The sequence below is a fragment of the Sinocyclocheilus grahami genome, unplaced genomic scaffold, assembly GCF_001515645.1.
Source record: "Sinocyclocheilus grahami isolate Dianchi unplaced genomic scaffold, SAMN03320097.WGS_v1.1 scaffold230.1, whole genome shotgun sequence".
Classification (NCBI taxonomy): Eukaryota; Metazoa; Chordata; class Actinopteri; order Cypriniformes; family Cyprinidae; genus Sinocyclocheilus; species Sinocyclocheilus grahami.
This window is the reverse complement of record NW_015505409.1, coordinates 1932415-1953929: the sequence shown is the minus strand read 5'-3', so window position 1 is coordinate 1953929 and position 21515 is coordinate 1932415. Positions and strand designations below refer to the sequence as shown.

At 35.8% G+C, this 21515-nt stretch overlaps 1 protein-coding gene across 1 annotated transcript in view; it reads left to right on the top strand.

Moving 5' to 3' along the window:
• LOC107597328 (uncharacterized) overlaps positions 1-21515 on the top strand; it is a 94554-nt gene that overhangs the window by 48650 nt on the left and 24389 nt on the right. The window contains exon 2 of the mRNA XM_016288342.1: positions 9493-9692. Within this exon, the coding sequence (XP_016143828.1) occupies positions 9493-9692 (200 nt within the window). The remainder of the gene's footprint in view (positions 1-9492; positions 9693-21515) is intronic.

Here is a 21515-nt window from a genome sequence, read left to right as displayed (position 1 = left end):
GATAATCATCAAGTGTTCAAGAATAGAAGCAGTTCAAGTCTGAGAGTATACATACAATATCCATATGTATATAATTTTAATGCTATAGCCTTTGTGTATATATTTAAAAATGTGCATCTTTAAGCATGACAGTTGAAATTAAATGGTAACACTTTAAAATAAGAGTCCATTTGCAGCATTAAGATTAATGAAAGCTGTGTAAGTATTGTTCCTTGTTAGAGTGTGTTAATTTCAACATTTACTATTATTATTATTATTATTTTTACTACTACTACTAGTATAGTTCAGTACTGGTTTTGTTAATAAAGCACTTTTAGTTTTTGTTCAGTATCAATTTTAAAACAATCGGTTAATTAATCGGTATCGGCCAGTGTGGTCCAACCTAGCTATCAGTATCGGCAAAATCCACTATCGGTCGACCTCTAATTAATATTTCATAACGTGACTTTATGGCACCTTTTCCTAGGGATGCACAATATGTCGGTACAATATTAGTTATCAAATATTAGACTTTTTTTAAGGAATAGTTGTAAAAAATAAACATTTGCTGAAAATGTACTCACCCTCAGGCCATCCAAGATGTAGATGAGTTTGTTTCTTCATCAGAACAGATTTGGACAAATTTGGCATTACTTGCTCACCAATGGATCCTCTGCGGTGAATGGGTGTCGTCAGAATGAGAGTCCAAACGCAATATCACAATAATTCACAAGCAGGCTAAATCGACTCCCATCAATTAATGTCTGGTGAAGTGAAATGCTGCGTGTTTGTAATAAGAAATTCATAATTTAGGCTTTTTAACTGTAATTCGTCACTTCTGGCCAAAATTCCATAATCCATAATGACGATTCATTCCAGTGAAAACGTCCATTTCCTGTTGTCCTCTCACATTAAAATCTACCAAAATATTTGTTTAAAACTATATTCTTTTGTAATTGGTGCTTGATCTGTGCACATTTCCCTTTCAGAAGTCAACTTTTTCACTGGAGAAAGCAATATCATAGATAGAAGACTCATATTTTAGCTGGAAACGAGGCTACACTGTTCAGTTAGATTGGATTTAATGGTTTAACCATTTGCTGCTCTGACTGAGCCAGAGAGTCTTATCTCATTAATAGTTACCAGTGTTGAACATGATTGGTTTGGGTCGCTCTATATAGCCCATGGGCGTCATTGGAATTTGAATGCATTTTACAAAGGTTCACTTGGAGTTCACTCCAGTCTTTACTGCCTTTTTATTGTTTCTGAACAGCATTCTAGACAGGATCTTTTCCAGAGCTGTTTGTGTGAGGTTGTCCTTCTGGCACTGCAAGACCATCTGATTATCACTTTATGTGGCATTATTCCCAAAGCAAATGACTGAATATATTACAAGTGCACTCTTTACACATAATCTGCACTGCAAGCGTATAGCAATGTTGGATGTTTGCGGTGATTGTCATATTAGCGATGTAGTTTACCCGCTTCTGGTGTGGTGTGGATTTTGAGGTGTGGTGATTTGATAAATTTCACAATCATGAGGTATTGACTTACACGTGCTCTGAATTACACCTTTCTGTTCAGAATGTATATGCATTAACAGTGAGCAATAGCTACATTTGCTACAGAAGTTATTAATCTTTTGTTAAAAAATACAACTCTTAGTTCATGTTAGCTCATTAAATAACCCAGTTGCAACTTCTGATTTTAACAGTATTATTAAATATTGGAATTACCTAAGATTAATGAATGTTTAGAAGAATTTTTCATTGGCAGTTTGTTATCTAATGAATTAGACTAACTCATGTTAATGAAGCCCTAATGTAACGTGTGACCGAACAATAAAGAATCAAAACACGTTCAAACTATATCTAGGTCATGTTGTAGTCAAGATTAAAATGTAAAAAAAGTTTGAAAATAGGGTAAACGTACCTATTAAGCTAAAATTTTTAGTGCACAAGATATTGGTTTCAGTACAAAAAGGTATGTTAAAATAAAATATTAATCTCTCACACACAAATATTTAATTTTATTTTAAATGACAAAAGTATTTCAATTAAGATATGACTCACTCAATTCGTTCAAAAATGTGGATTCATTCAGTAATGAAACACCGCTGCGTGTAGCTCGGAGACACACAACAGTTCTGCTGTGGCTTTGATCTGAACTGTTTTCATCAGCTAAATTGAGCAAAAACTGTCTAAAATCTAAGTCACTTAATTTTAACTTCTTGTTTATTGAAATACTATTGTATAAAATCAGTGTCACTTTGCAATCGTGTTGATATTGATATTCGGGGAAACATGGCCGTATAATGTTGCTTACCTAAATCATATTTTGTAAATATCTTTTATAATATATTTCTGTGAGTTACTTTGTGTGTGCTGTCTCTCTTACACACACTCACTCAGGCTGTTCAAGCCTCATCTGGTACGACATAAATACATTATCAGTCGCCGTTTACACTGAATGCAATTAAAATTAGAATCATTCTCACGCGAAACGACATGTTTACACGCCGCCGGCAATAAAAGGATCAGCTCGGAATCGGCAAGACGCGAAACTGACCGGCCCGGATCGGTGAAAAATTGGCCGATTCCGATCACTGGCCAGTCAATCGGTGCATCTCTAACGATAACAATATCATGCATATTCATTATCGTGATATATCGCATTACCGAATACCGGCACGTCTAGTTCTGAGCCAGGTAAAGTTATGCATGATGCCCTTTTTTTTTAATTTTTATTTTTTTTATAACAATTCCATATATTTATCTGCCCACATTTCACTTTTTATTTATTGCTCCACTTTATTTATTACTTGTTTGTCCAGTTCATTTTTTCCCCAAATCAATTGATTCATGTTTATTTTTTATTATTTTCAATTTAAGCGTGTTTTTTATTGTCATTTTTTTTCACTGAGATTACTGAGAACTTTTTTTGAAGTTTCTGTTTTGTTCCATTTTTTAAATACTGTTTTATTTGCATTGTAGTCTAATCTTCAGAATGAAGTTAATGGCCAATAAATAAATCCACCTTAATCATTATTTTGTTCATTTTTCTACTAATTTCCTGATCAGTCACAATTTTCATTATGGCTATGTGATGTTGATTCTTAAAGTTCAGAGTTGTAGCTTGCAGCATTATTGCTGTGGAATCAGTGAATAATTGAAATAATTAGTTGATATTATACCTGAAATATTCACAAATAAATCAGTATAATGAATCTGATTATTGCATATATATAGCACATTGTAAATAGAGTTGCAAAGGGGCGAAAAAAAAATTCAGGTAAATTTCTGGAAAGATTCTGGTAATTTACTGTTAGTTACTGGACCGTCCCTTTGTTACGCTAATTGTCCTAATAAACTTATTTAAGCAGCAATTCAGTTAGTCTGCTAAGCTAGCATACTGTCTTATGCAAGTTAGAAGTTTGGGTCTTGTGAATTTAGGGTTTGTTGTCTTGTAGCTCTCTGTTGCTTCATTTCATTCGCTGCTCTATTCAGCTGAGCAGTAACAAAGAAGAGAAGCAATGTAACCACAACGTTCCCTGTGTCTGTTGTTGTGTACATCCTTATTTGCACAAAAGACAGTTTGTTGAACCTAAAGCTGCTTTTCTCTGTCTCTGCTGCCCAAACAACATTTTTCGGTTCCACTTGTGCTCCCAAAGAGATTGCATTTCTTTCTGAACTTGTTACCCTCAGGCAGTCGACCTCAGCAGTTTATAGGAAATGAAGCAATGAAAGGGGTGAGATTGAGGAAATCACAGCAGTTGAGTTTGTTTGGAGTGTGTGTGGTATTTCGAGCCTGCTGTTATAGTAGTGCGCTGTGTGAGGCCTTCTGTGGTGCTGGAGGAAGTGTGAGATGTAGCATCATCGCCATATCTTCCCAATATCAAATGGCCTTTTGTTAATAAAATGTCACAGAAACAAAAGAGTGACCAACTGACGTGTTTGTAGTTTGTTAGAGTTGCTCTGAGAGTCAATTCACACACTTTTAATTTGTGAAAAACTGTCATACACACTCTAACTCATCAAACTCCAAGATCTCTGTGACAAGCTGACAAAATAAAAGTTAGGTTTAACTTGAAGAAATTATGACAGAAATGCAGTACTATTGAATATGAAAATATGCTTAAAGTATAATAATAATAATATTTTTAAGAAATGTCATGCAGCCAAGATATTTTTCATGTTTTAATTTATAAATTTTTGTTGTGCAGAATCTTTTCAAACATTGCATTTTAAAAATGAAAATGCTTTTTGTTGTAAATTATTATTTTTTTCATTAGTAGTAAATCAATATTGTTATAAATATCAATATTGATTTGGAAAAAAACAAATAAATCAGATTTTGGCTGGACCTATGACGATTATTGTTTCTTCTTTCTTCAAAACAAGAATGTTTTTTTTTATTCTTCAAAATTAAGATTTTTTTTTAAAAAAGAGGGACACACTGTAAGCCTATGGCATTATATAAGCAAAAAAATATGCCTTTTTAAAATTATTAACCTACAAATATAGTTCTGAATGTAATCAGTCAAATAAACCCAAATGAACTGCTGCATCAACACTCTTTTTACCGGTTTCAAATTTATGTTGTAATAAAACACAGTAACATATATAAATGATAAAAAATTGCCTTTGAAGGTCTGTTCACTGTAGTCAACTCATTCACCAAAGAGTTATAAACGTTTATCAGACATGTTCTGATGGGGATTGCAAGCATGGCGGCATATATACAGATCACCCGAGTGAGCTTGACTTATGTCATTTCCCGATCCCATCCCCCTAGTGTCTCTTATCATTTCCGGTCTCATCTCTCCATCACTGTGTATAGAAATAAGGTAAATAATAAAGGCAAATAATTCTTTAAAAAAATTTTTTTTATAATAGTTGCCTTTATTATAAAAATAATAGTCAAATATGGTAAATAATAAAGGCAAATAAAAAAATAAAAATGACCAAAAAACCCTGCATTTTTATCTGGTGGTTTGTCTTTTATTTATTTTAAATCTGGTTTAAGCATTAAGAATGCTTGGTTACAGCCAGGATAAGTTGAAATGAAAGCATGAAAAGAAAATTCAGCTATTCTACTTTCTGAATGCATGTGCTTTATATTAATGCAAATGATTTATCAATGCGTATGTTTTATGGTGCAAATCAGGGGACGTATGCTGGACTTAAATTAAACCGCCAAGCTTCATCTGCTTCCAATCTACAACCAATGCATAGAAACCAGTCCTTCCATTTTCCTTAATTCATTACACTCTGATGTGCATCTATTTCATGATTTTAAAACAGCATCTAACACAGGTGTTCTTCCGTTGTGTCTGCACAACTGTTTAATTGTTGATCTGTGAACAAGATGAAAGTCATAATGCATCTTTTCCCCCTAGAGATTAATAGAATTTAAGATGCTGTATTAAAGTTTTGATTTGCAGCACAGCAGATAGTCACTTCTAGTAACAGTGGTCTTAACAAATGAATAGATAAGATTGTTTATTTACATATTGACAGATGTGTATTAGAAATGGTGTATGGGAGTTAATATGTCTATGTCTTCTGTACAGTGGGATATCAATGGTGATGAGAGACAGAATTTGTAGCATGTGATTGGTGTAAAACCTTTTGTGCTTTACACTGTATTATCAGGAAACAAAGGTCACATTTCTCCCTCAGTCAAACAGTCAAACTGCTTCCTGTCCTCATTCCCCCGCGCTGTTCCACCGGCCTCAGGAGACCTCGTCCTCTACCGTTCACTATTGACAGCTAATATAAAAATAGAACAGGGGAAAAGCATATTAAAAGTTGCGATAAAACTCTAGAAGTCTGTCTATTTCACCACAGAGGAGAGGCCTGCAAGCCCATCTGGGCCATTTTTTTCGGTCTCATTTAGCTTCTCCTTTTATTGTGCCCATATACGTGCAGAGCACACACAGGCTACTGTATAAAATATTGTTATATTGATTATATTATAAATAGGCATATTATACATAGCCTATGCAATACGCAATGCATATACGCACGCATTAGCATACAGGTGACAGCTGACCATGCAGAGCATCAGGGAGAAGTTGGAGCGTGGGGAGTCACTAAAAGTTCCCAATGCAATGCATGCAATGAATCTGCAAACATATCCTTGCACATGACAGCAAAAAACGCATGCAATAGGCTAAAGTGTGCCGCAAAGCCCCAGCAAAATGAATGATCATGAATGTGTTTGGGGCTGGGGGCGGGATAGTAAGGAGATATTTTAATTATTTATTAATAAATTAGTGTTTTCTGAATCCGTGTCGCAAAGATGAAGATGACGATCCTGACTCGCCATCTCCTCATTGGACGTGCCTTTAGAGAGAAATGCATAAAATCCGTAAAAAGTTTGTTTTTGATTTGAATTATTTTGTTTTAAAGTAGTAATTTAAAATGTTCTATAGATATATTTAGCAAGTTTGTGAGGCAAGTATTCGCTGAGTTTCGGTTCATCATTGTGAAGCGCTCCTGGCCGAAATTGCAGAAAGCGCATCCTATTTATCCTTTATTTTATAAAAGCACAATGTTTTGTTGATATTGTGAGTGCACACAAATAAAAGTAGACACTTTACAGTTCCGAGTGATGTATTACTCTTACCTTTATGAGCAAAAATGATGGCGCATTTTACGTTGTTTCCAATGCAAGTGATCGCACCGGCGCCTCCCTGTCCTGTAATGCGCGCTTTAGCTCTCCGCACAAACGATTCGATATGCGTCTAATAGCGCACATTTATCTAGGTTAAACATTTAAACTAACATTGTGATATGCTTGAACTGTTTTATATCTATAGATTTTGTTTTAGGCAAGTCGTGATGATTTGAGAAGGCTAAATTGATCAAACATGATCAACTTACTGGCTGCCGCTGGCCGCTTGGTCATTACTTTAAAAAAACAAAAAAAACAACAACTTACAATTAACGAACAAAATAAAATGCTCCAAACGTTTTTCTAAATTAACTTAATAAAAAACGAAACAAAATCTAATCACTTTGACTTTACATACAAAACTGAACTATTTTAATAGCTGAAACAGTAGTATAAGCTGTTTTGGGAGAAGGGGGGAAAAAAGACAGGCTCGGGTCAGACTCGGGCCAAGAATTCTAAAGAGCTGCCGGGCTAGGGCCTGAGCGTCTCGGGCTAGGGCCTATATTTGAGGCCCGTGCAGGGCTCCACCACAGAGTCCAGTTATGAAATTTTAATTAACATTACAAGGTAAAAATATTTGTACACATTGAAACATATGCATGGATAAATTATTCACAGTATTATTTCATTTATTTGTTTATGTAGCCTATTTGTTATTTTAGTATCATTGAGATACTATTAATAGTTTGATTTGGTTCTTATTTTTAAGTGTTCTGTTTTCATTTTAATACTTGTTAAAGTTTTAGTAATTGAAATTAGGGATGGCTCGATACCATCATTTTGGCTTCGGTACAATACCAGAATGTGATACCTCGGTATCGATACTGAATCGATACTTCATATTAGCCATCTGCAGTGTGGCAGAAATATTCCCTTCATATTATTGATACTAAAATTAATATAGCAAAACTCTTGCTTCATTCAAAATGTCATTATTTTAAATGCATGTGCAAATATTATGTGACCAAAACTAAACCGGTTCTAGCGTGTCACACACTCACGTTTGAGCTTTCGTGTTTACTCTGCATCACATCTTATGTACGTGCGTTGATCAGTTGTGAATAAAAGTTCATTAAATCTGAATTTATGAATGATGATGCACTCACCTGTGGATCTTTAAATTCGCGGAAAAGATCAGGATGAGCAAGTGACAAATGCTTGGAAACATTTGAAGTGTTGCCTCCTTATAGCAACGCTTGCATACAGGTGCAGTAAGGTCAGTTCGTTCACCTATGTCATCTGTTATGTATGCAAAATAATGCCATATTTCACTTCTACTGTTGTCTCTTTTTACTAGTTTCTGGCTCATTGATAGTTTCATCTGATTGATGATCCATCGCGTTGTTCTGTCACATTTAACGGTTTCGCAGCATTTTGGGAAGCACTGCCGACTACAGGTGTACTTCGGAACAGCAGCGTCTGAAATACCGAAATGAGCAAAATTATGATATCGAACCGTTTGAAATATAATGTATACCAATATTTTTCCAGTACTGGTATACTGCGCATCCCTAATTGGAATTGTGTTTTTGACTTTTAATATCTATATAGTTTTCATGTTTAATTTCAGTTTAAGTTACTTTAGTACATCAAGTTAAACTAAATAAAAATTAATAATTAGCTTAGCAACTAGCTAAAATTGATTATTTTCCGATTTTTTTCAATCCCCAACCCCCCGATTTTTTACACATTTTTTTAATGGTTTTAGTTAACTATAATAACCCTGATTTTCATATTCTGCAACAGATTTTTTCAGGTCATACCCCTCATCGATTGACAATGTTGATGATGATTGATGATTTTGGAACTGACACAAGTGGAGATACCACTACTGTTAGTTTGTTCATGCTAATAATCTTATGGCCAAACATTGACAACATGTATCGGTCTATACTATGAAAGATACTACTACAGTCATGCACAGAGTCTCCCTTGCAAGAACCCTTGCCAAAATATTTTGCACCAGCCCAGATTGTTTTGAAGGTGTTTAATTAATATGCTAAATATGCTTATCTGGGTGTTAACTACATTACGGACTTACTGTAATCACATTGATTCTCACCCCCTGAGCAATGAGGGTTGACTCAATCCAGCCCTAGAGTTTCTACTGTGTTAGTTGGGCCTCAGTTGTTTTTGTTGGGAAATGGCATGAAGACAGAATGTTCTCGTAATTCAGGTTTGTTTTAGAACCGACGCAAGACAAGCCGAAACAGCCGATAGCATAGAGCCCAATGTGTAGTGTTGACGCTGATATGGAGTTTGCTGTGTGAAATAGGGTGAGTAATGCGTTCTGAGGGAGGAATTATTCTGGTTCGTTTCCACATTGGCGATAGTGAACCCATCTGGTGCGTGTTCTGTCAAAACAAGCTTTTTCCACTTTGAACTCTGGTTTTTCAGCGTAGCTCTTTGAGATGGATTTCATCATTGCTCTGTGTGCCAGACACTTTGAAATCATGTGAATGTTTGGCAGTTTTATCAGTTAACTCCGTCATGTTGAAGTGCCACAGTGCAACTGTTGCAGCATTCTAGGATTACGTTTTAGGATTATATTTAAACTAGCTAGTGGATTAAGACCATGTTTAAACACTGTAAAAGTGCTATTTACACACAACACCATTGGATTACAGATGGCAGTGCCTAAATTGAAATTTGCATGGAATTGCGCTTGGAATGCATTGAATTTTTGCAGATATACTTGTCGTTAAGAAAAGTTAGTATGAATGCATGGCATTTCAACCATTTCTTCCTGTACGTGGTTCATGACTGTTCAGTGAAAGCACTCGAGCGTTCATGTGATGACTTCATTCATCATTCTCGTCCTGTTTTTCTCTACAGATATGTTCAAACGGGTTGTGCGACAGAGTAAGTTCCGGCATGTGTTCGGCCAGGCGGTGAAGAACGACCAATGCTATGATGACATCAGGGTGTCCCGGGTCACGTGGGATAGCGCCTTCTGTGCAGTCAACCCCAAATTTGTTGCCATAATTGTGGAAGCCAGCGGAGGAGGAGCGTTCATGGTTTTGCCTCTTCATAAGGTAAGAGATCTGTAAAATGTCACTGCTTAAGTGGAATTCCTGGTGGATATATAGCCATTGCATCCTATGTTTGTTTGTTTTAGATGGCTAGTCAAATTCTGGTTTGGAAGTATTAAAAGAAATGATAAAAAAAAACAAGGAGGGGAGAGAGACAGGTGATGTCTTAATGCTAGACTTTTGTGGAGGATACTCTACTACTACAGTCATGCACAGAGTCTCCCTTGCAAGAACCCTTGCCAAAATATTTTGCACCAGCCCAGATTGTTTTGAAGGTGTTTAATTAATATGCTAAATATGCTTATCTGGGTGTTAACTACATTACGGACTTACTGTAATCACATTGATTCTCACCCCCTGAGCAATGAGGGTTGACTCAATCCAGCCCTAGAGTTTCTACTGTGTTAGTTGGGCCTCAGTTGTTTTTGTTGGGAAATGGCATGAAGACAGAATGTTCTCGTAATTCAGGTTTGTTTTAGAACCGACGCAAGACAAGCCGAAACGGATAGCATAGAGCCCAATGTGTAGTGTTGACGCTGATATGGAGTTTGCTGTGTGAAATAGGGTGAGTAATGCGTTCTGAGGGAGGAATTATTCTGGTGCGTTTCCACATTGGCGATAGTGAACCCATCTGGTGCGTGTTCTGTCAAAACAAGCTTGTTCCACTTTGAACTCACTTTGGTTTTTCAGCGTAGCTCTTTGAGATGGATTTCATCATTGCTCTGTGTGCCAGACACTTGATCATCAGACAACTGATCAATGTCACCATTTGGTAGTTCTCCAAAGAATAGCACCCAACAATAATATTTACAGTTAAAGTAGCTTATTTTTATGTATTTTATTTTAAATAATTAGTCAACATTGGGTAACAGAATGAGAAATGTGTATCTTAAAGGGGTCATATGATGCGATTTTCAATTTTTCCTTTCTCTTTGGAGTGTTACAAGCTCTTGGTGCATAAAGAAGATCTGTAAAGTTGCAAAGACTAAAGTCTCAAATCCAAAGAGATATTCTTTATAAAAGTTAAGAGTCAGCCACGCCTACCTAAAACGGCTTGTTCTAACACGCCCCCACATGTCTACGTCACGATGTGGGAGGATTTGCATAACACCGCCCAAATGTTCACGTAAAGATAGAAGGCGTAACTTTTATTCTCGCTGTGGTATTGTTGTTGCCGCCACCATGTATCATAGCATGTAGCATATCGGCTTAGTCATGCCTTGAGCTGATCCGTGCTGGTTGCTGAGGAAATACAACAACTTTGCTATGTGGATCACCGGATCGGCTTTCACCGTGGACTGATCCTGGGAGAGTAGACGACAATGCCGGCTGTTCTGACTCACATACTGGAAGTACGTTTTTTTTATATTGAAAGAGTTTTATATTTTTTATATTTAAAGCAAGTTTTTTGGGCAGTGTAGAGTAGCGCTTGTTGTTTGTCATTTCTCCGATTACAAATGCAGACATGGTTTTATGTTTACGCGGTGCGATGCAACGCAACACGTAAAAAGACAGTATAAGTCATTATAATCCATAATTATGTCCCCACTGGATGCAACAAATGCCTCGTTTATAATGGGTTTTAATGTTTTTGTCTCGTCGCTCCGGCTGGACAGGGCATCATCACAGTATGGTAAGAGGCGTAACATTTCCGTCACACGCTTGAGGTATTTGGCCAATCACAACGCGCTGGATAGCTGGCCAATCAGAGCACACCTCGCTTTTCAGAACGATGAGCTTTGTAAAAATCAACGTGTTTCAGAAAGGCGGGGCATAGAGGAGAAACAATAATGTACAGTATGTGGAAAATAATGTGTTTTTTTTTTTTACCTTAAACCGCATAAACACATTTCATTACACCAAATACACCAAATAATGTTCTTTTTAGCAACATCATATGACCCCTTTAACATTTATACAGCCCAAAACAAAAGGTAATTGATAGCCATTTAGATTGTGAAAAATAATTAGCAAATATATAATGTATAATAATAACAATTGTATTGATCTAATTAGTCTCTATGGTCCTTCGGTTTTAGGTCTCTTTATTGTGAACACAAAAATGTGTAATCTTGTGGTCAGGACATTGCATAATTTGTTCTTTAGGACACTTTAGCCAGTCACCTCCTCTATGCAAATCTCAATAACGGCATCTGTGCATTAACTTGACATAAACATGTGCATTAAATACTAAGCTTGAAGCATTCTCTTCCTGTGAGCATAACATTTTGTAAGAATGGGCTGTAAACCATGCTTGCTTTTGGTTCACCCAAACGTGAAAAAATAATCAACATTTACTCAGCCTCTTAATATTCCTAACTTGACTTTATTTCTTCTGTGGGAGTACAAAAGAAGATGTTTTGGAGAAAGTTAGTTTTGGTTACCAATGACTTCCAATTTATGGACAAAAAAGAAGATATAGAAGATATTTTGAGAAATAATTCAATGTTCACCATAAAATAGATGAGTAAATGATGACAAGGTTGGGCGAACTATTCCTATAAGACTTAGTTATGAGTTTTGTGTTTAGTAGGTGTCCATCTGTAGAAAGTGTTGGATTCATATATCTGATCTAATCTATTTTAGATTATTGCGGTAACACTGGCGAGATTAACACGACAACCCGGAGCAGTGGTGTTGACAAGCGGAACAGTTCTCTGTAATTAGAGAGCGCTCAGACGCGACTGTGGCATCCAAACCTCTTCGGGCTCTCGCCTGGATCCCGAAGCCTGTCATCAGCGCCACACGCGCACGTGCTCATAAATGATGTCGCACTCAAACGCTGGCCAGACGAGCTCAGGCTACTGAGAACAGTTGCAAATGACTCTTATGTTATTTACATTATTGGTTTTATTGTTGGTTCTTGAAGCTCAGGTTTCAGGTTAGCTTAAACAAAAGTGATGGATTATACAAGTATAAATCCATTGTCATTCCATCCCTGATGTTCAGATGAATAATGCAAGTGTGAGGGGAATTTATTAATCTGTGAAAATAAGTCATGTTTGTTCTCATATTCTCACTGTTGTGTTTTCCCCGAGCAGATTGCTTGATCCTTCTGTCCGTTCCTTTGACGTAGGACTGAAATGAGCTGGGATTAAACGTTTTTGCTGAGGCTCCAGGTTTTTTTTTTTTATGAATTTGTATGTCATTGCTTTTGTATTCTACAGATTTTTCTAGTTTAGTGCATTTTTTTTGACAAGTTCAGACTGTCATACTTGCAGTATGTGGCATCGGTGGGTTTTGTGAGTTGGGATGGCTTGTCATAACTTGCTTTTTGTAAGGTTTCTTTTAGGGACGTAACAATGCACCCTGAGCCAGTAAAAAATCGATACAAATATGTGACTATTCAAGCTGGTTGAGCTGTTAAATGAGTCACGATACAGTTGGGGGGTGGGAGTTTATGAAATGCATCTCTAAGGTAACTGAATGTCTTCAGAAAAGTTTAGAAGTTTTTTTTTTGTTTTTTTTTCATCTTGCCTCTGTATAATGCATATTAAAGTAGCGTTCATAAGCACAATGCTGCTTTGTATACAGTGGTAACCAACGAAACACTATATGTGACCCTGGACCACAAAAGCAGTCTTAAGTCGCTGGGGTATATTTGTAGCAATAGCCAAAAGTACATTGTATGGGTCAAAATTATCGATTTTTTTTTATGCCAAAAATCATCAGGACATTGAGTAAAGATCATGTTCCATGAAGATTTTTTTTGTAAATTTCCTACTGTAAATATATCAAAGCTTATTTTTTTATTGGTAATATGCATTGGTAAGAACTTAATTTGGACAACTTTAAAGGCGATTTTCTCAATATTTAGATTTTTTTGCACCCTCAGATTCCAGATTTTCAAATAGTTGTATCTCGGCCAAATATTGTCCCATCCTAACAAACCATACATCAATGGAAAGATTATTTATTCAGCTTTCAGATGATGTATAAATCTGAATTTGTTTTTGTTTCATGTAGTATAGTTTCAAATTTCGAAATTTTGGACAACTTTAAAGGCGATTTTCTCAATATTTAGATTTTTTTGCACCCTCAGATTCCAGATTTTCAAATAGTTGTATCTCGGCCAAATATTGTCCCATCCTAACAAACCATACATCAATGGAAAGATTATTTATTCAGCTTTCAGATGATGTATAAATCTGAATTTTGAAAAATTTACTTATGGCTGGTTTTGTGGTCCAGGGGCACATATTGCTGCTATTCCATTAGCGCCACCTGCTGTTAGAGAGTGAGTTTGCGCCTCATTCAGCCTGTCTGCTGTTTTTGTTTCATGTAGTATAGTTTCAAATTTCGAAATTATACAATCTAGATTAAAAACTGCTCATGCAGCATCTTTGTTTGGAATCATGATTCAAATTCAGTGGTTACCTCTAAAAAGGAAAGAAAGAGCACAGGCAAAGCCTTAGTTTGTTTACATGAAGAAATTTCTTTTATTTGTATTTATATTTTTAACATATTTCAGTTAAACAAAGAAATGTGCAGCAAATAATAAAAAGACACCTTTTCATTCATAATATAATAAATCAAATTTTGTTTAAAAAAATCATGAGAATCATATTGTGAAATCAGTATCATGAATCGTATCGCATCGTGAGTTGAGTGAATCATTATATCCCTAGTTTCTTTAAATTTAGTCTTCAAAGAAACTCTTCACTTCAGTCTTTTTTTTGGTTCTTTTGTGCCTGTGTTATGTCCTGCCTGCTGTCCTTCTTCATCTGACGCTTTGCACCCCTCCCTAAGTATCTGCTCTGGTTCAGTGCAGCACTGCATCTATGGTCTGTCTTCCCATGCCGTCCCGTTCCCAGAAGCCCCCTGCAATCGGACAGCTGGCTCTGGGGGAGCTATTGTCCCTGTGCGTATGCCAGGTTCTGCACAGCTCTTTGTTTCCCAGCTCAAATCTGTATGGGAACTTCTCATCCTCACTTGATTCCCCAAAATCCTCAGACCCATGCGTCTGTCTATTGTTTCCCAGCAGGGAGCAGTGGTAGCTGTTTGGCTGAGTGTTCATAGCTCTTGAAGTGTAAGTGGTCAGAGTTGTAGAAAGGCTGATGGGGTTTCAGTATGCTTATCTTAATTCATCATTTACTTGCATTCATGTCGTTCTGTTTAATGAACTTTCTTCCGTGGAACATAGAAGATATTTTGTCTTAGGGTTCTCAAGTTATACAGGTTTGGAACGACCTGAGAAAAATCTCAAATTTCAAAATAAATGTATAGTTTCATAATGTATAGTGTTATGAGCCTAAATTCACTTATAGTAAGTATTTAAGTATTGAAATGTTATTTATTCTACATATATAGAATTCTAATACTGCCTATTTTGTTATGTATTCTAAAATTAATAATTTTATGTGTGTTTTTTTACATTTCATTTAGTAATTTTAGTTTTTAGTGTTTTGTTTGTCATTTATTTATGGTATGATTTATTCTAAATATTAACGAATTTGAATACTGGCCATTTTGTTATTTTCAAAAATTGGTTTTAGTATTTTATTTTTTAGTACTTTTTTATATATATATCCCTCACATCCTTTTTTTTACACATTTATTTTAGTGTTTTGCTTTAAACTTTATATTTTTTTGCATTTGTTTACAACCAATTTTGGCGAAAGTAACTATCAATTAAGTGTTTGTTTAACCATAAACATTTTGTGGCACATATCATTTGCTTTCAGTTAGTTTTGTTATATATATATATATATATATATATATATATATATATATAAACAGAGTTTTTGATATAGACACTGTATGTCTGCAATATGCTCATTTTAAACGCTTCTTTTTGATTAATTTCTTGTTAGACTGAGCTGCCTTATATCTTTACCTGAACGTGGCATGGCATGGGTGCATTTGTATGTTTTAACTGACTCTCGTGTGTTTTGCTGTGAGGAGCAGTGAAGTTCTGTCGTGCCGTCCTGTCAGCCCGGGGGGCGTTTGAGCTGGGCTGTGGCTGGATTCTTTGTGTGGGAGGCAGAGCAGCATGAATCAGACTCTTATTGTCTCTCCCCCTCAGGAGACCATCAGGTGTCTAACTAATCATATGTCTGTCTTTCTCCCGAAACCCTCCCTCTTCATTCAGCTGTGTTCTCTCATTAACTTATGAAGGAAGCGGTGGGAAACGGATGGCCATAGTCTTCCGCAGACATTGCATTCATGCTTTCCATTCACACTGACCAGTCCCCTTTGGCTGACCACACAAAATATGAAACATTGCACAGGAAACTGCCCGTTTGCACTTATGCTAAGTCTCTGTTATGATATTGGCAACTCAAATCCAGGGCATGTATTTAGTGACTTTGAAACTTTTACTGTCTGGTCATTTGAGTCAGTCTTCTGCAGTTTATGTTTTGAGTTTAGCATTTGCATTTTTATACAGATAATCATTTCCAGTTTTAAAAAAAATGACACGGTGAAGCCTTGCAATGCAAGCAAACGTGTGATAAGACTAAAGCATTAGACGCGTGAACATGAGACAGATGAGATATGATAAAATGGCTTATCTTTCCCATCATGACCATGTAAAGCCGGTAATTTGTGTAATTTTGGAATGATATGCACTAGGCTTGACGCGATAGACGGTGCTGACGGTGATACCGGTGTTAAGCCGCAACACCGGTTATGTCACTTGCCCACCGCAGCACCGACCCCCACCGTCGTTTTGATTTTTTATAGTAATAAAAATTATTTAGTTCAGTAAAAGAACAGACACTACAATTAAAAACTGAACGTGGCTGCTCAATGCAGCGTGCCGAACGACAGCATCACAGATCAGATTTCATTTCTCCAGTGAGGAGAGCGAGTCGAGCTGACTGACAAGAAGAGTGAGGTGAGACAAACAAGACGATCGCGGATGATTTAGTTTCGAAACGAGATGCAAAAGCGCCTGTTTGGCAGTATTTTGGATTTTGAAAAGCCGGTTGACTTTTGGTGTTTTTTGAAGTTTTTTTTAAACATTCGTTTCTTATTTAATTGGTTCCACATTGTTTGCCGATTTTTACTTTATTTAAACTTTGTGTAATTTATTTATTTTATTTGACATCAAGGTGTATGCCGTGTCTCCAAGCTTTCTTACTCGTTTTGCTAATAAACGTTCCACCTTTCTTATTTATTTGGTTATATATTATACATGTTTACTTGGCCTATTTCCAGTTTTGTATACTCATTTAAACTTTATGTAAGTTATTTTATATTATGCATAGCCTGCCCTATAGCATGGTGTATTTTTATTTGTTTTGTTAATAAAAGTTCTATGTTTTATATATACGCTAAAGTGAGTTTGACGTTGTATTTTGTTGTTGCATTCAAGCAATTGACGCTGAACTGCCGCTAATTCGAAAGTGAAAGTAAAATGCGCACGCAGCTTTTACAAGCTATTTAAAAGCGAAGGAAAGCGAGGAAAAGAGGGAAAATTCAAACGAACTAAAAACGAACAATTGCTTTGAAAGCGAGGAAAAGAGGGAACGCCCCCGCCCCGCGGTATTACCGGTGTTGTCACACGTCGATTAACCGGTGGGAAAATTTCCTCACCGTCACAACCCTAATATGCACCACAAATGCTGACGATGGAGCTTAACCTGTATCGACTGTAGTACTACAGTGATTTAAGGTGCTTCTGCAGGCCTTTTGATTAATGCTTTATGCAAAGTGACATGAATATGTTGACGCATGAGTTTCTTTTGAGTTTACAGAATTGACATTTATGTGTAAAATCTGTACTCTACTATTTAAAGGTTTGGGGGTCTGTAAGGTTTTTTTAATGAATGAAACTAATACTTTTATTTAGCAATGGCACATTAACTTGAATCAAAACACTTAATCAAAAGTGACAGTAAAGATATTTGAATAGCTTCAAAGGAGTTATATTTCTACTAAATGCTGTTCCTTTGAACTTTCTATTTATTAAAAAAAATGAATCGCAGTTTCCACAAAAATATTAAGCAGCACAACTGTTTTCAACATTGATCAAATGTAGAAATGACAATAGAAATATTACAGTTATTTCTGAAGGATCATGTGATACTGAAGTAATGACTGCTGAAAATTCCTCTTTGCCATCACAGGGGGAAAAAAGCATTTTCAAATATATTAAAATAGAAAAAAAAATCATAATAGTAAATTGTGCACAATATTGATGTTTTAGTGGGGTTTTTTTGGTCAAATAAATGCAGCCTTGGTGAATATTAGAGAAAATGATGTCTGCTTCTCCCAATTTATTAGGCATGATCTTCTGTGATGTTTGCCCACTGGTTATTTATTCTGAAATGAGCTTTTCTATTAAATCAATATATTTTCTGTCCAGGGCTTTACTTAATCTTCCCAACCATGCAACAATGAGCACACGCTCTCTCTGCATTATGGAAAAAAACACCGGCAACTTGCATTGGAGATTAGCAATCTCTATTGATATATTCTGCTGAAATTATATGAAATATAACCAGACATGTAATACATTTGCGCTGTTTGCTGCGAATAAATCTCAGAGCAAACCATGCAAGTTGATTTGTTCTTTTATAAAAGTGCAATAATTCTGATGAAAATATATTTTTTTAAATGAGAGTAATCATGAATGATAATCATGATTTTAATTTTTGAGCAAAATAATTGTGATTAACCGTGTTGTGCAGCCCTAAGTAACAATGTGAAGTTCATCAATTTTGATGAGAGTTCAATTTACTAATTTAAAAAAAGATTAGCACTTTTTGCATGACATTTGCACAGAATTTAAGTTGTTGCTGAAAAGTTGAAACTGAATGGGTTACAAATTACTGATATTAATCTGTACTACAGCTCTGGTTTCAAATCATCAGTCATCCTAGACTGTTTATTTGCTGCTTTAGGTATTGATTTAGTATCATATTAAAGCCAAAATATTTAGTAGCCTATTGATCCAACCATATGTTGGACATATTTTGGGGATTCCTGCCTCTGAACTGGGCCCTTGTGCAGACACACGATTCCTGCTGTCACTTCACAGAAAAGCGGGAAAGCAGGAGAACGAGAGCACCAAAGATGAGAAGAGAGAAACAGGAAAAAGGGGCACACAGGAAGGAAATGAGTTCAGTCTCCTCAAAGTCCACCTCCATATATCTTGTGCTGCCACATGGACAGAACTGAACTTGTGTGTGTGGCCATGGATGTGTCATTCTGATTCCCAGTCTGTATTCCAGGAGCCCCCTACTGTTCCTGCTGCAGCGACTGAGCGCAGGCGGCTGCTGACCGCAGATTTAACCTTATATGGTCATCCTCAGCTCCCGCCTGTCAGCCTTCCAGAACCATTTCCTCTTTCCTTCCCATTTGGCTGAAGCACAGTGCTTGCGCCCAATAGATTCTTTGATAGAAGCGTAGAAGAAAAGGGGGCAGTGTGAAGTAACACTAATATATTAGAATTATTATTATTATTACTATTATTATACAGTTTATTGATGAACAACCTAAAAAGTAAGAGTCAAATTTAATAATAATAATATTAATAACTATTGTTGTTATTGTTGTTGTTGTTATAAAAACATATATAATTTATTATTATTAGTTTAATTTTATTTAGTTTTTTTTTAGGTTGCTCATACAGAATTTTTTTTTTTTTTATCTATATATAAACAAAAAAAATTATTTATTCTGTATGAGCAACCTAAAAAAACGAAATAAAATTAAACTAATAATAATAATAAAGTATATATGTTTTTATAACAACATAACTAACTATATATATATATATATATATATAAATATATATATATATATATAAACAATAAATTCCTATAATAAAAAAGGATATAATATAAATACCTTCTAATGGGTTTACAGAATTTGACATTTATGGAACAACTGATTCATTGTTGTATAATTAATTTAATTTAATTAATTGTATAAATATAATCAATATAACCATAAAAGTTAAATCATTGTATGAATCCAGATGAGACGTTTCACTAAAATACAAAAGTCAGTCACTTCTTGATCAGAATTTGTTGATTTATATTTTTATTTATTTGTACTATATTTTTTTTGGTGGTTCATCCAGTCTAAATTGTACCTGTAAAAAAATGTTATGAGTGTCACAACACAGGATCTCTCTTACCTGGTGATCTTTCTACCTCATTTCTATATTCTACCCTTCTCCTCTATCATTCAGGTCATATTTATTAGCCAACTACATACACCTGCTGGCCCTGAGCAGCTCTCATTCTGACACTGTCCTGATTGGCTGTTTGTGTGGCTCATGACGTCTGGTTGGACGGCTGCTGGGGTGCTTCAGTCAGGTCAGCTGTAGTCTGCTGCCTCTGGGTGCTCATGGACTCGCAGAGGAAATGGAAATTTCCACACTGACTAGATAAGACAGACGTGCTTCAGCTTCTGCCGAAAGCGGCTCTGCTTCTGTAGTACTTTCTGTTGGCAACCTCCACAGTGTGTCCCGTTGCTTTGTCTCTCGTTTCCTCTTTCCATGTCTCTCTTCACTGGTAACTCTCTCTGAGGTTTCATTGAGGCGGGAATCCTGGTTTATGGATTGTATGGGTTTAGGCAGACCTGTGTTACTCGAGGTGAGGGATCTGCAGTAATGCTGCTACAGTTGCTATGCAACAGGTTAGACTCGCTGCACTGCAGCGGTGATTTTGGATGGTTTTAGTAAGCTATAATTAATTCACATAATTATTCATGATATAAGTTTAGCAGAGCTTCCCTGTAAGTTTATAATTTACCATAATGCATTATGGATTTATCTCGTCAATCATAAACGTTGCAACAAAAAAATCTACCTGTAACTTTATTTCAATTAGCAGGCATTCTAAACGTGTGTGAAAATGCACTCATCATATAGATGGCTTGCTGACAAATTTTGTTGTTTATAAGATTTTTACTGGGCTTTCAAATGATCTAGAATCGTGTAATCACTCTATGGATGCATTTTTATTTTTATTTTATCCAATTTGCTCATCTTTGTTATCACAAGCCTGCCTATATAAGCGCATAGACACGTTTTATATACTGTCTCTAAATGTGTTAATAAATAAAAAAGCAAGCTGAGCTAAAATCCATAAGTAGATGATTACTGATGAGCTTCTGCTCCAGTGTCAGCGATCCATAAAAACCAAATGGCAATAATGTTAGGAAGTCAATATAGAGGCTAATGCATGTGCATCATCCTGATGCTCCTCTTTTGGATGCTTTGAGTTATGGTTACTTACCGGTTCTTTTGAGAGAACTAGTGCCCTTATATCACCTCCCCCCGTTTTTCTGCCATTGCTTCCTTCCACATGTCTGTGACTAAACAAGCCAAAAACCAAGTGCAAAAGATTGAGTTAGCAAGTGTTCTTGGTAGGGCTGTGCCAAGTATATCAAATTGCGATTTTTTTTCAAATTTTTGGACAGATATTGCGATTTGATTTGCGATTTTAAATTTGCAAAGTCAAGCTTCAGCTCAATATTGTCAATAATGTGCAGCACAGTATGGGTATCATTACCCTGCTGAAAAAAACAATAGAAACCATCACAGAAATTCTTATAGTTTCCATTAAACCATTACAAAATTCCTTTTTGTTTTGGGCATTATTCCAATAGGAATGACTGTTGTTCTATTGGTTGCCATCTGCCAGATTACATCCCACCAATAGAATCCATCAAATACTAGTAGACACCATTATAGTTTACATTAAAACCAATACAATTCCCATTATAACCCTGAAATCCATTACATTTTTTATTGTGTTTTGGGAGGGGTTCTATTGGTTTTTTTGGGGGGGGGTTTTTAGCAGGCAAGTATATAATGGTATAATTAACTACTGAATTTCACAGAAAATATTTGTTTATTTTTTATAA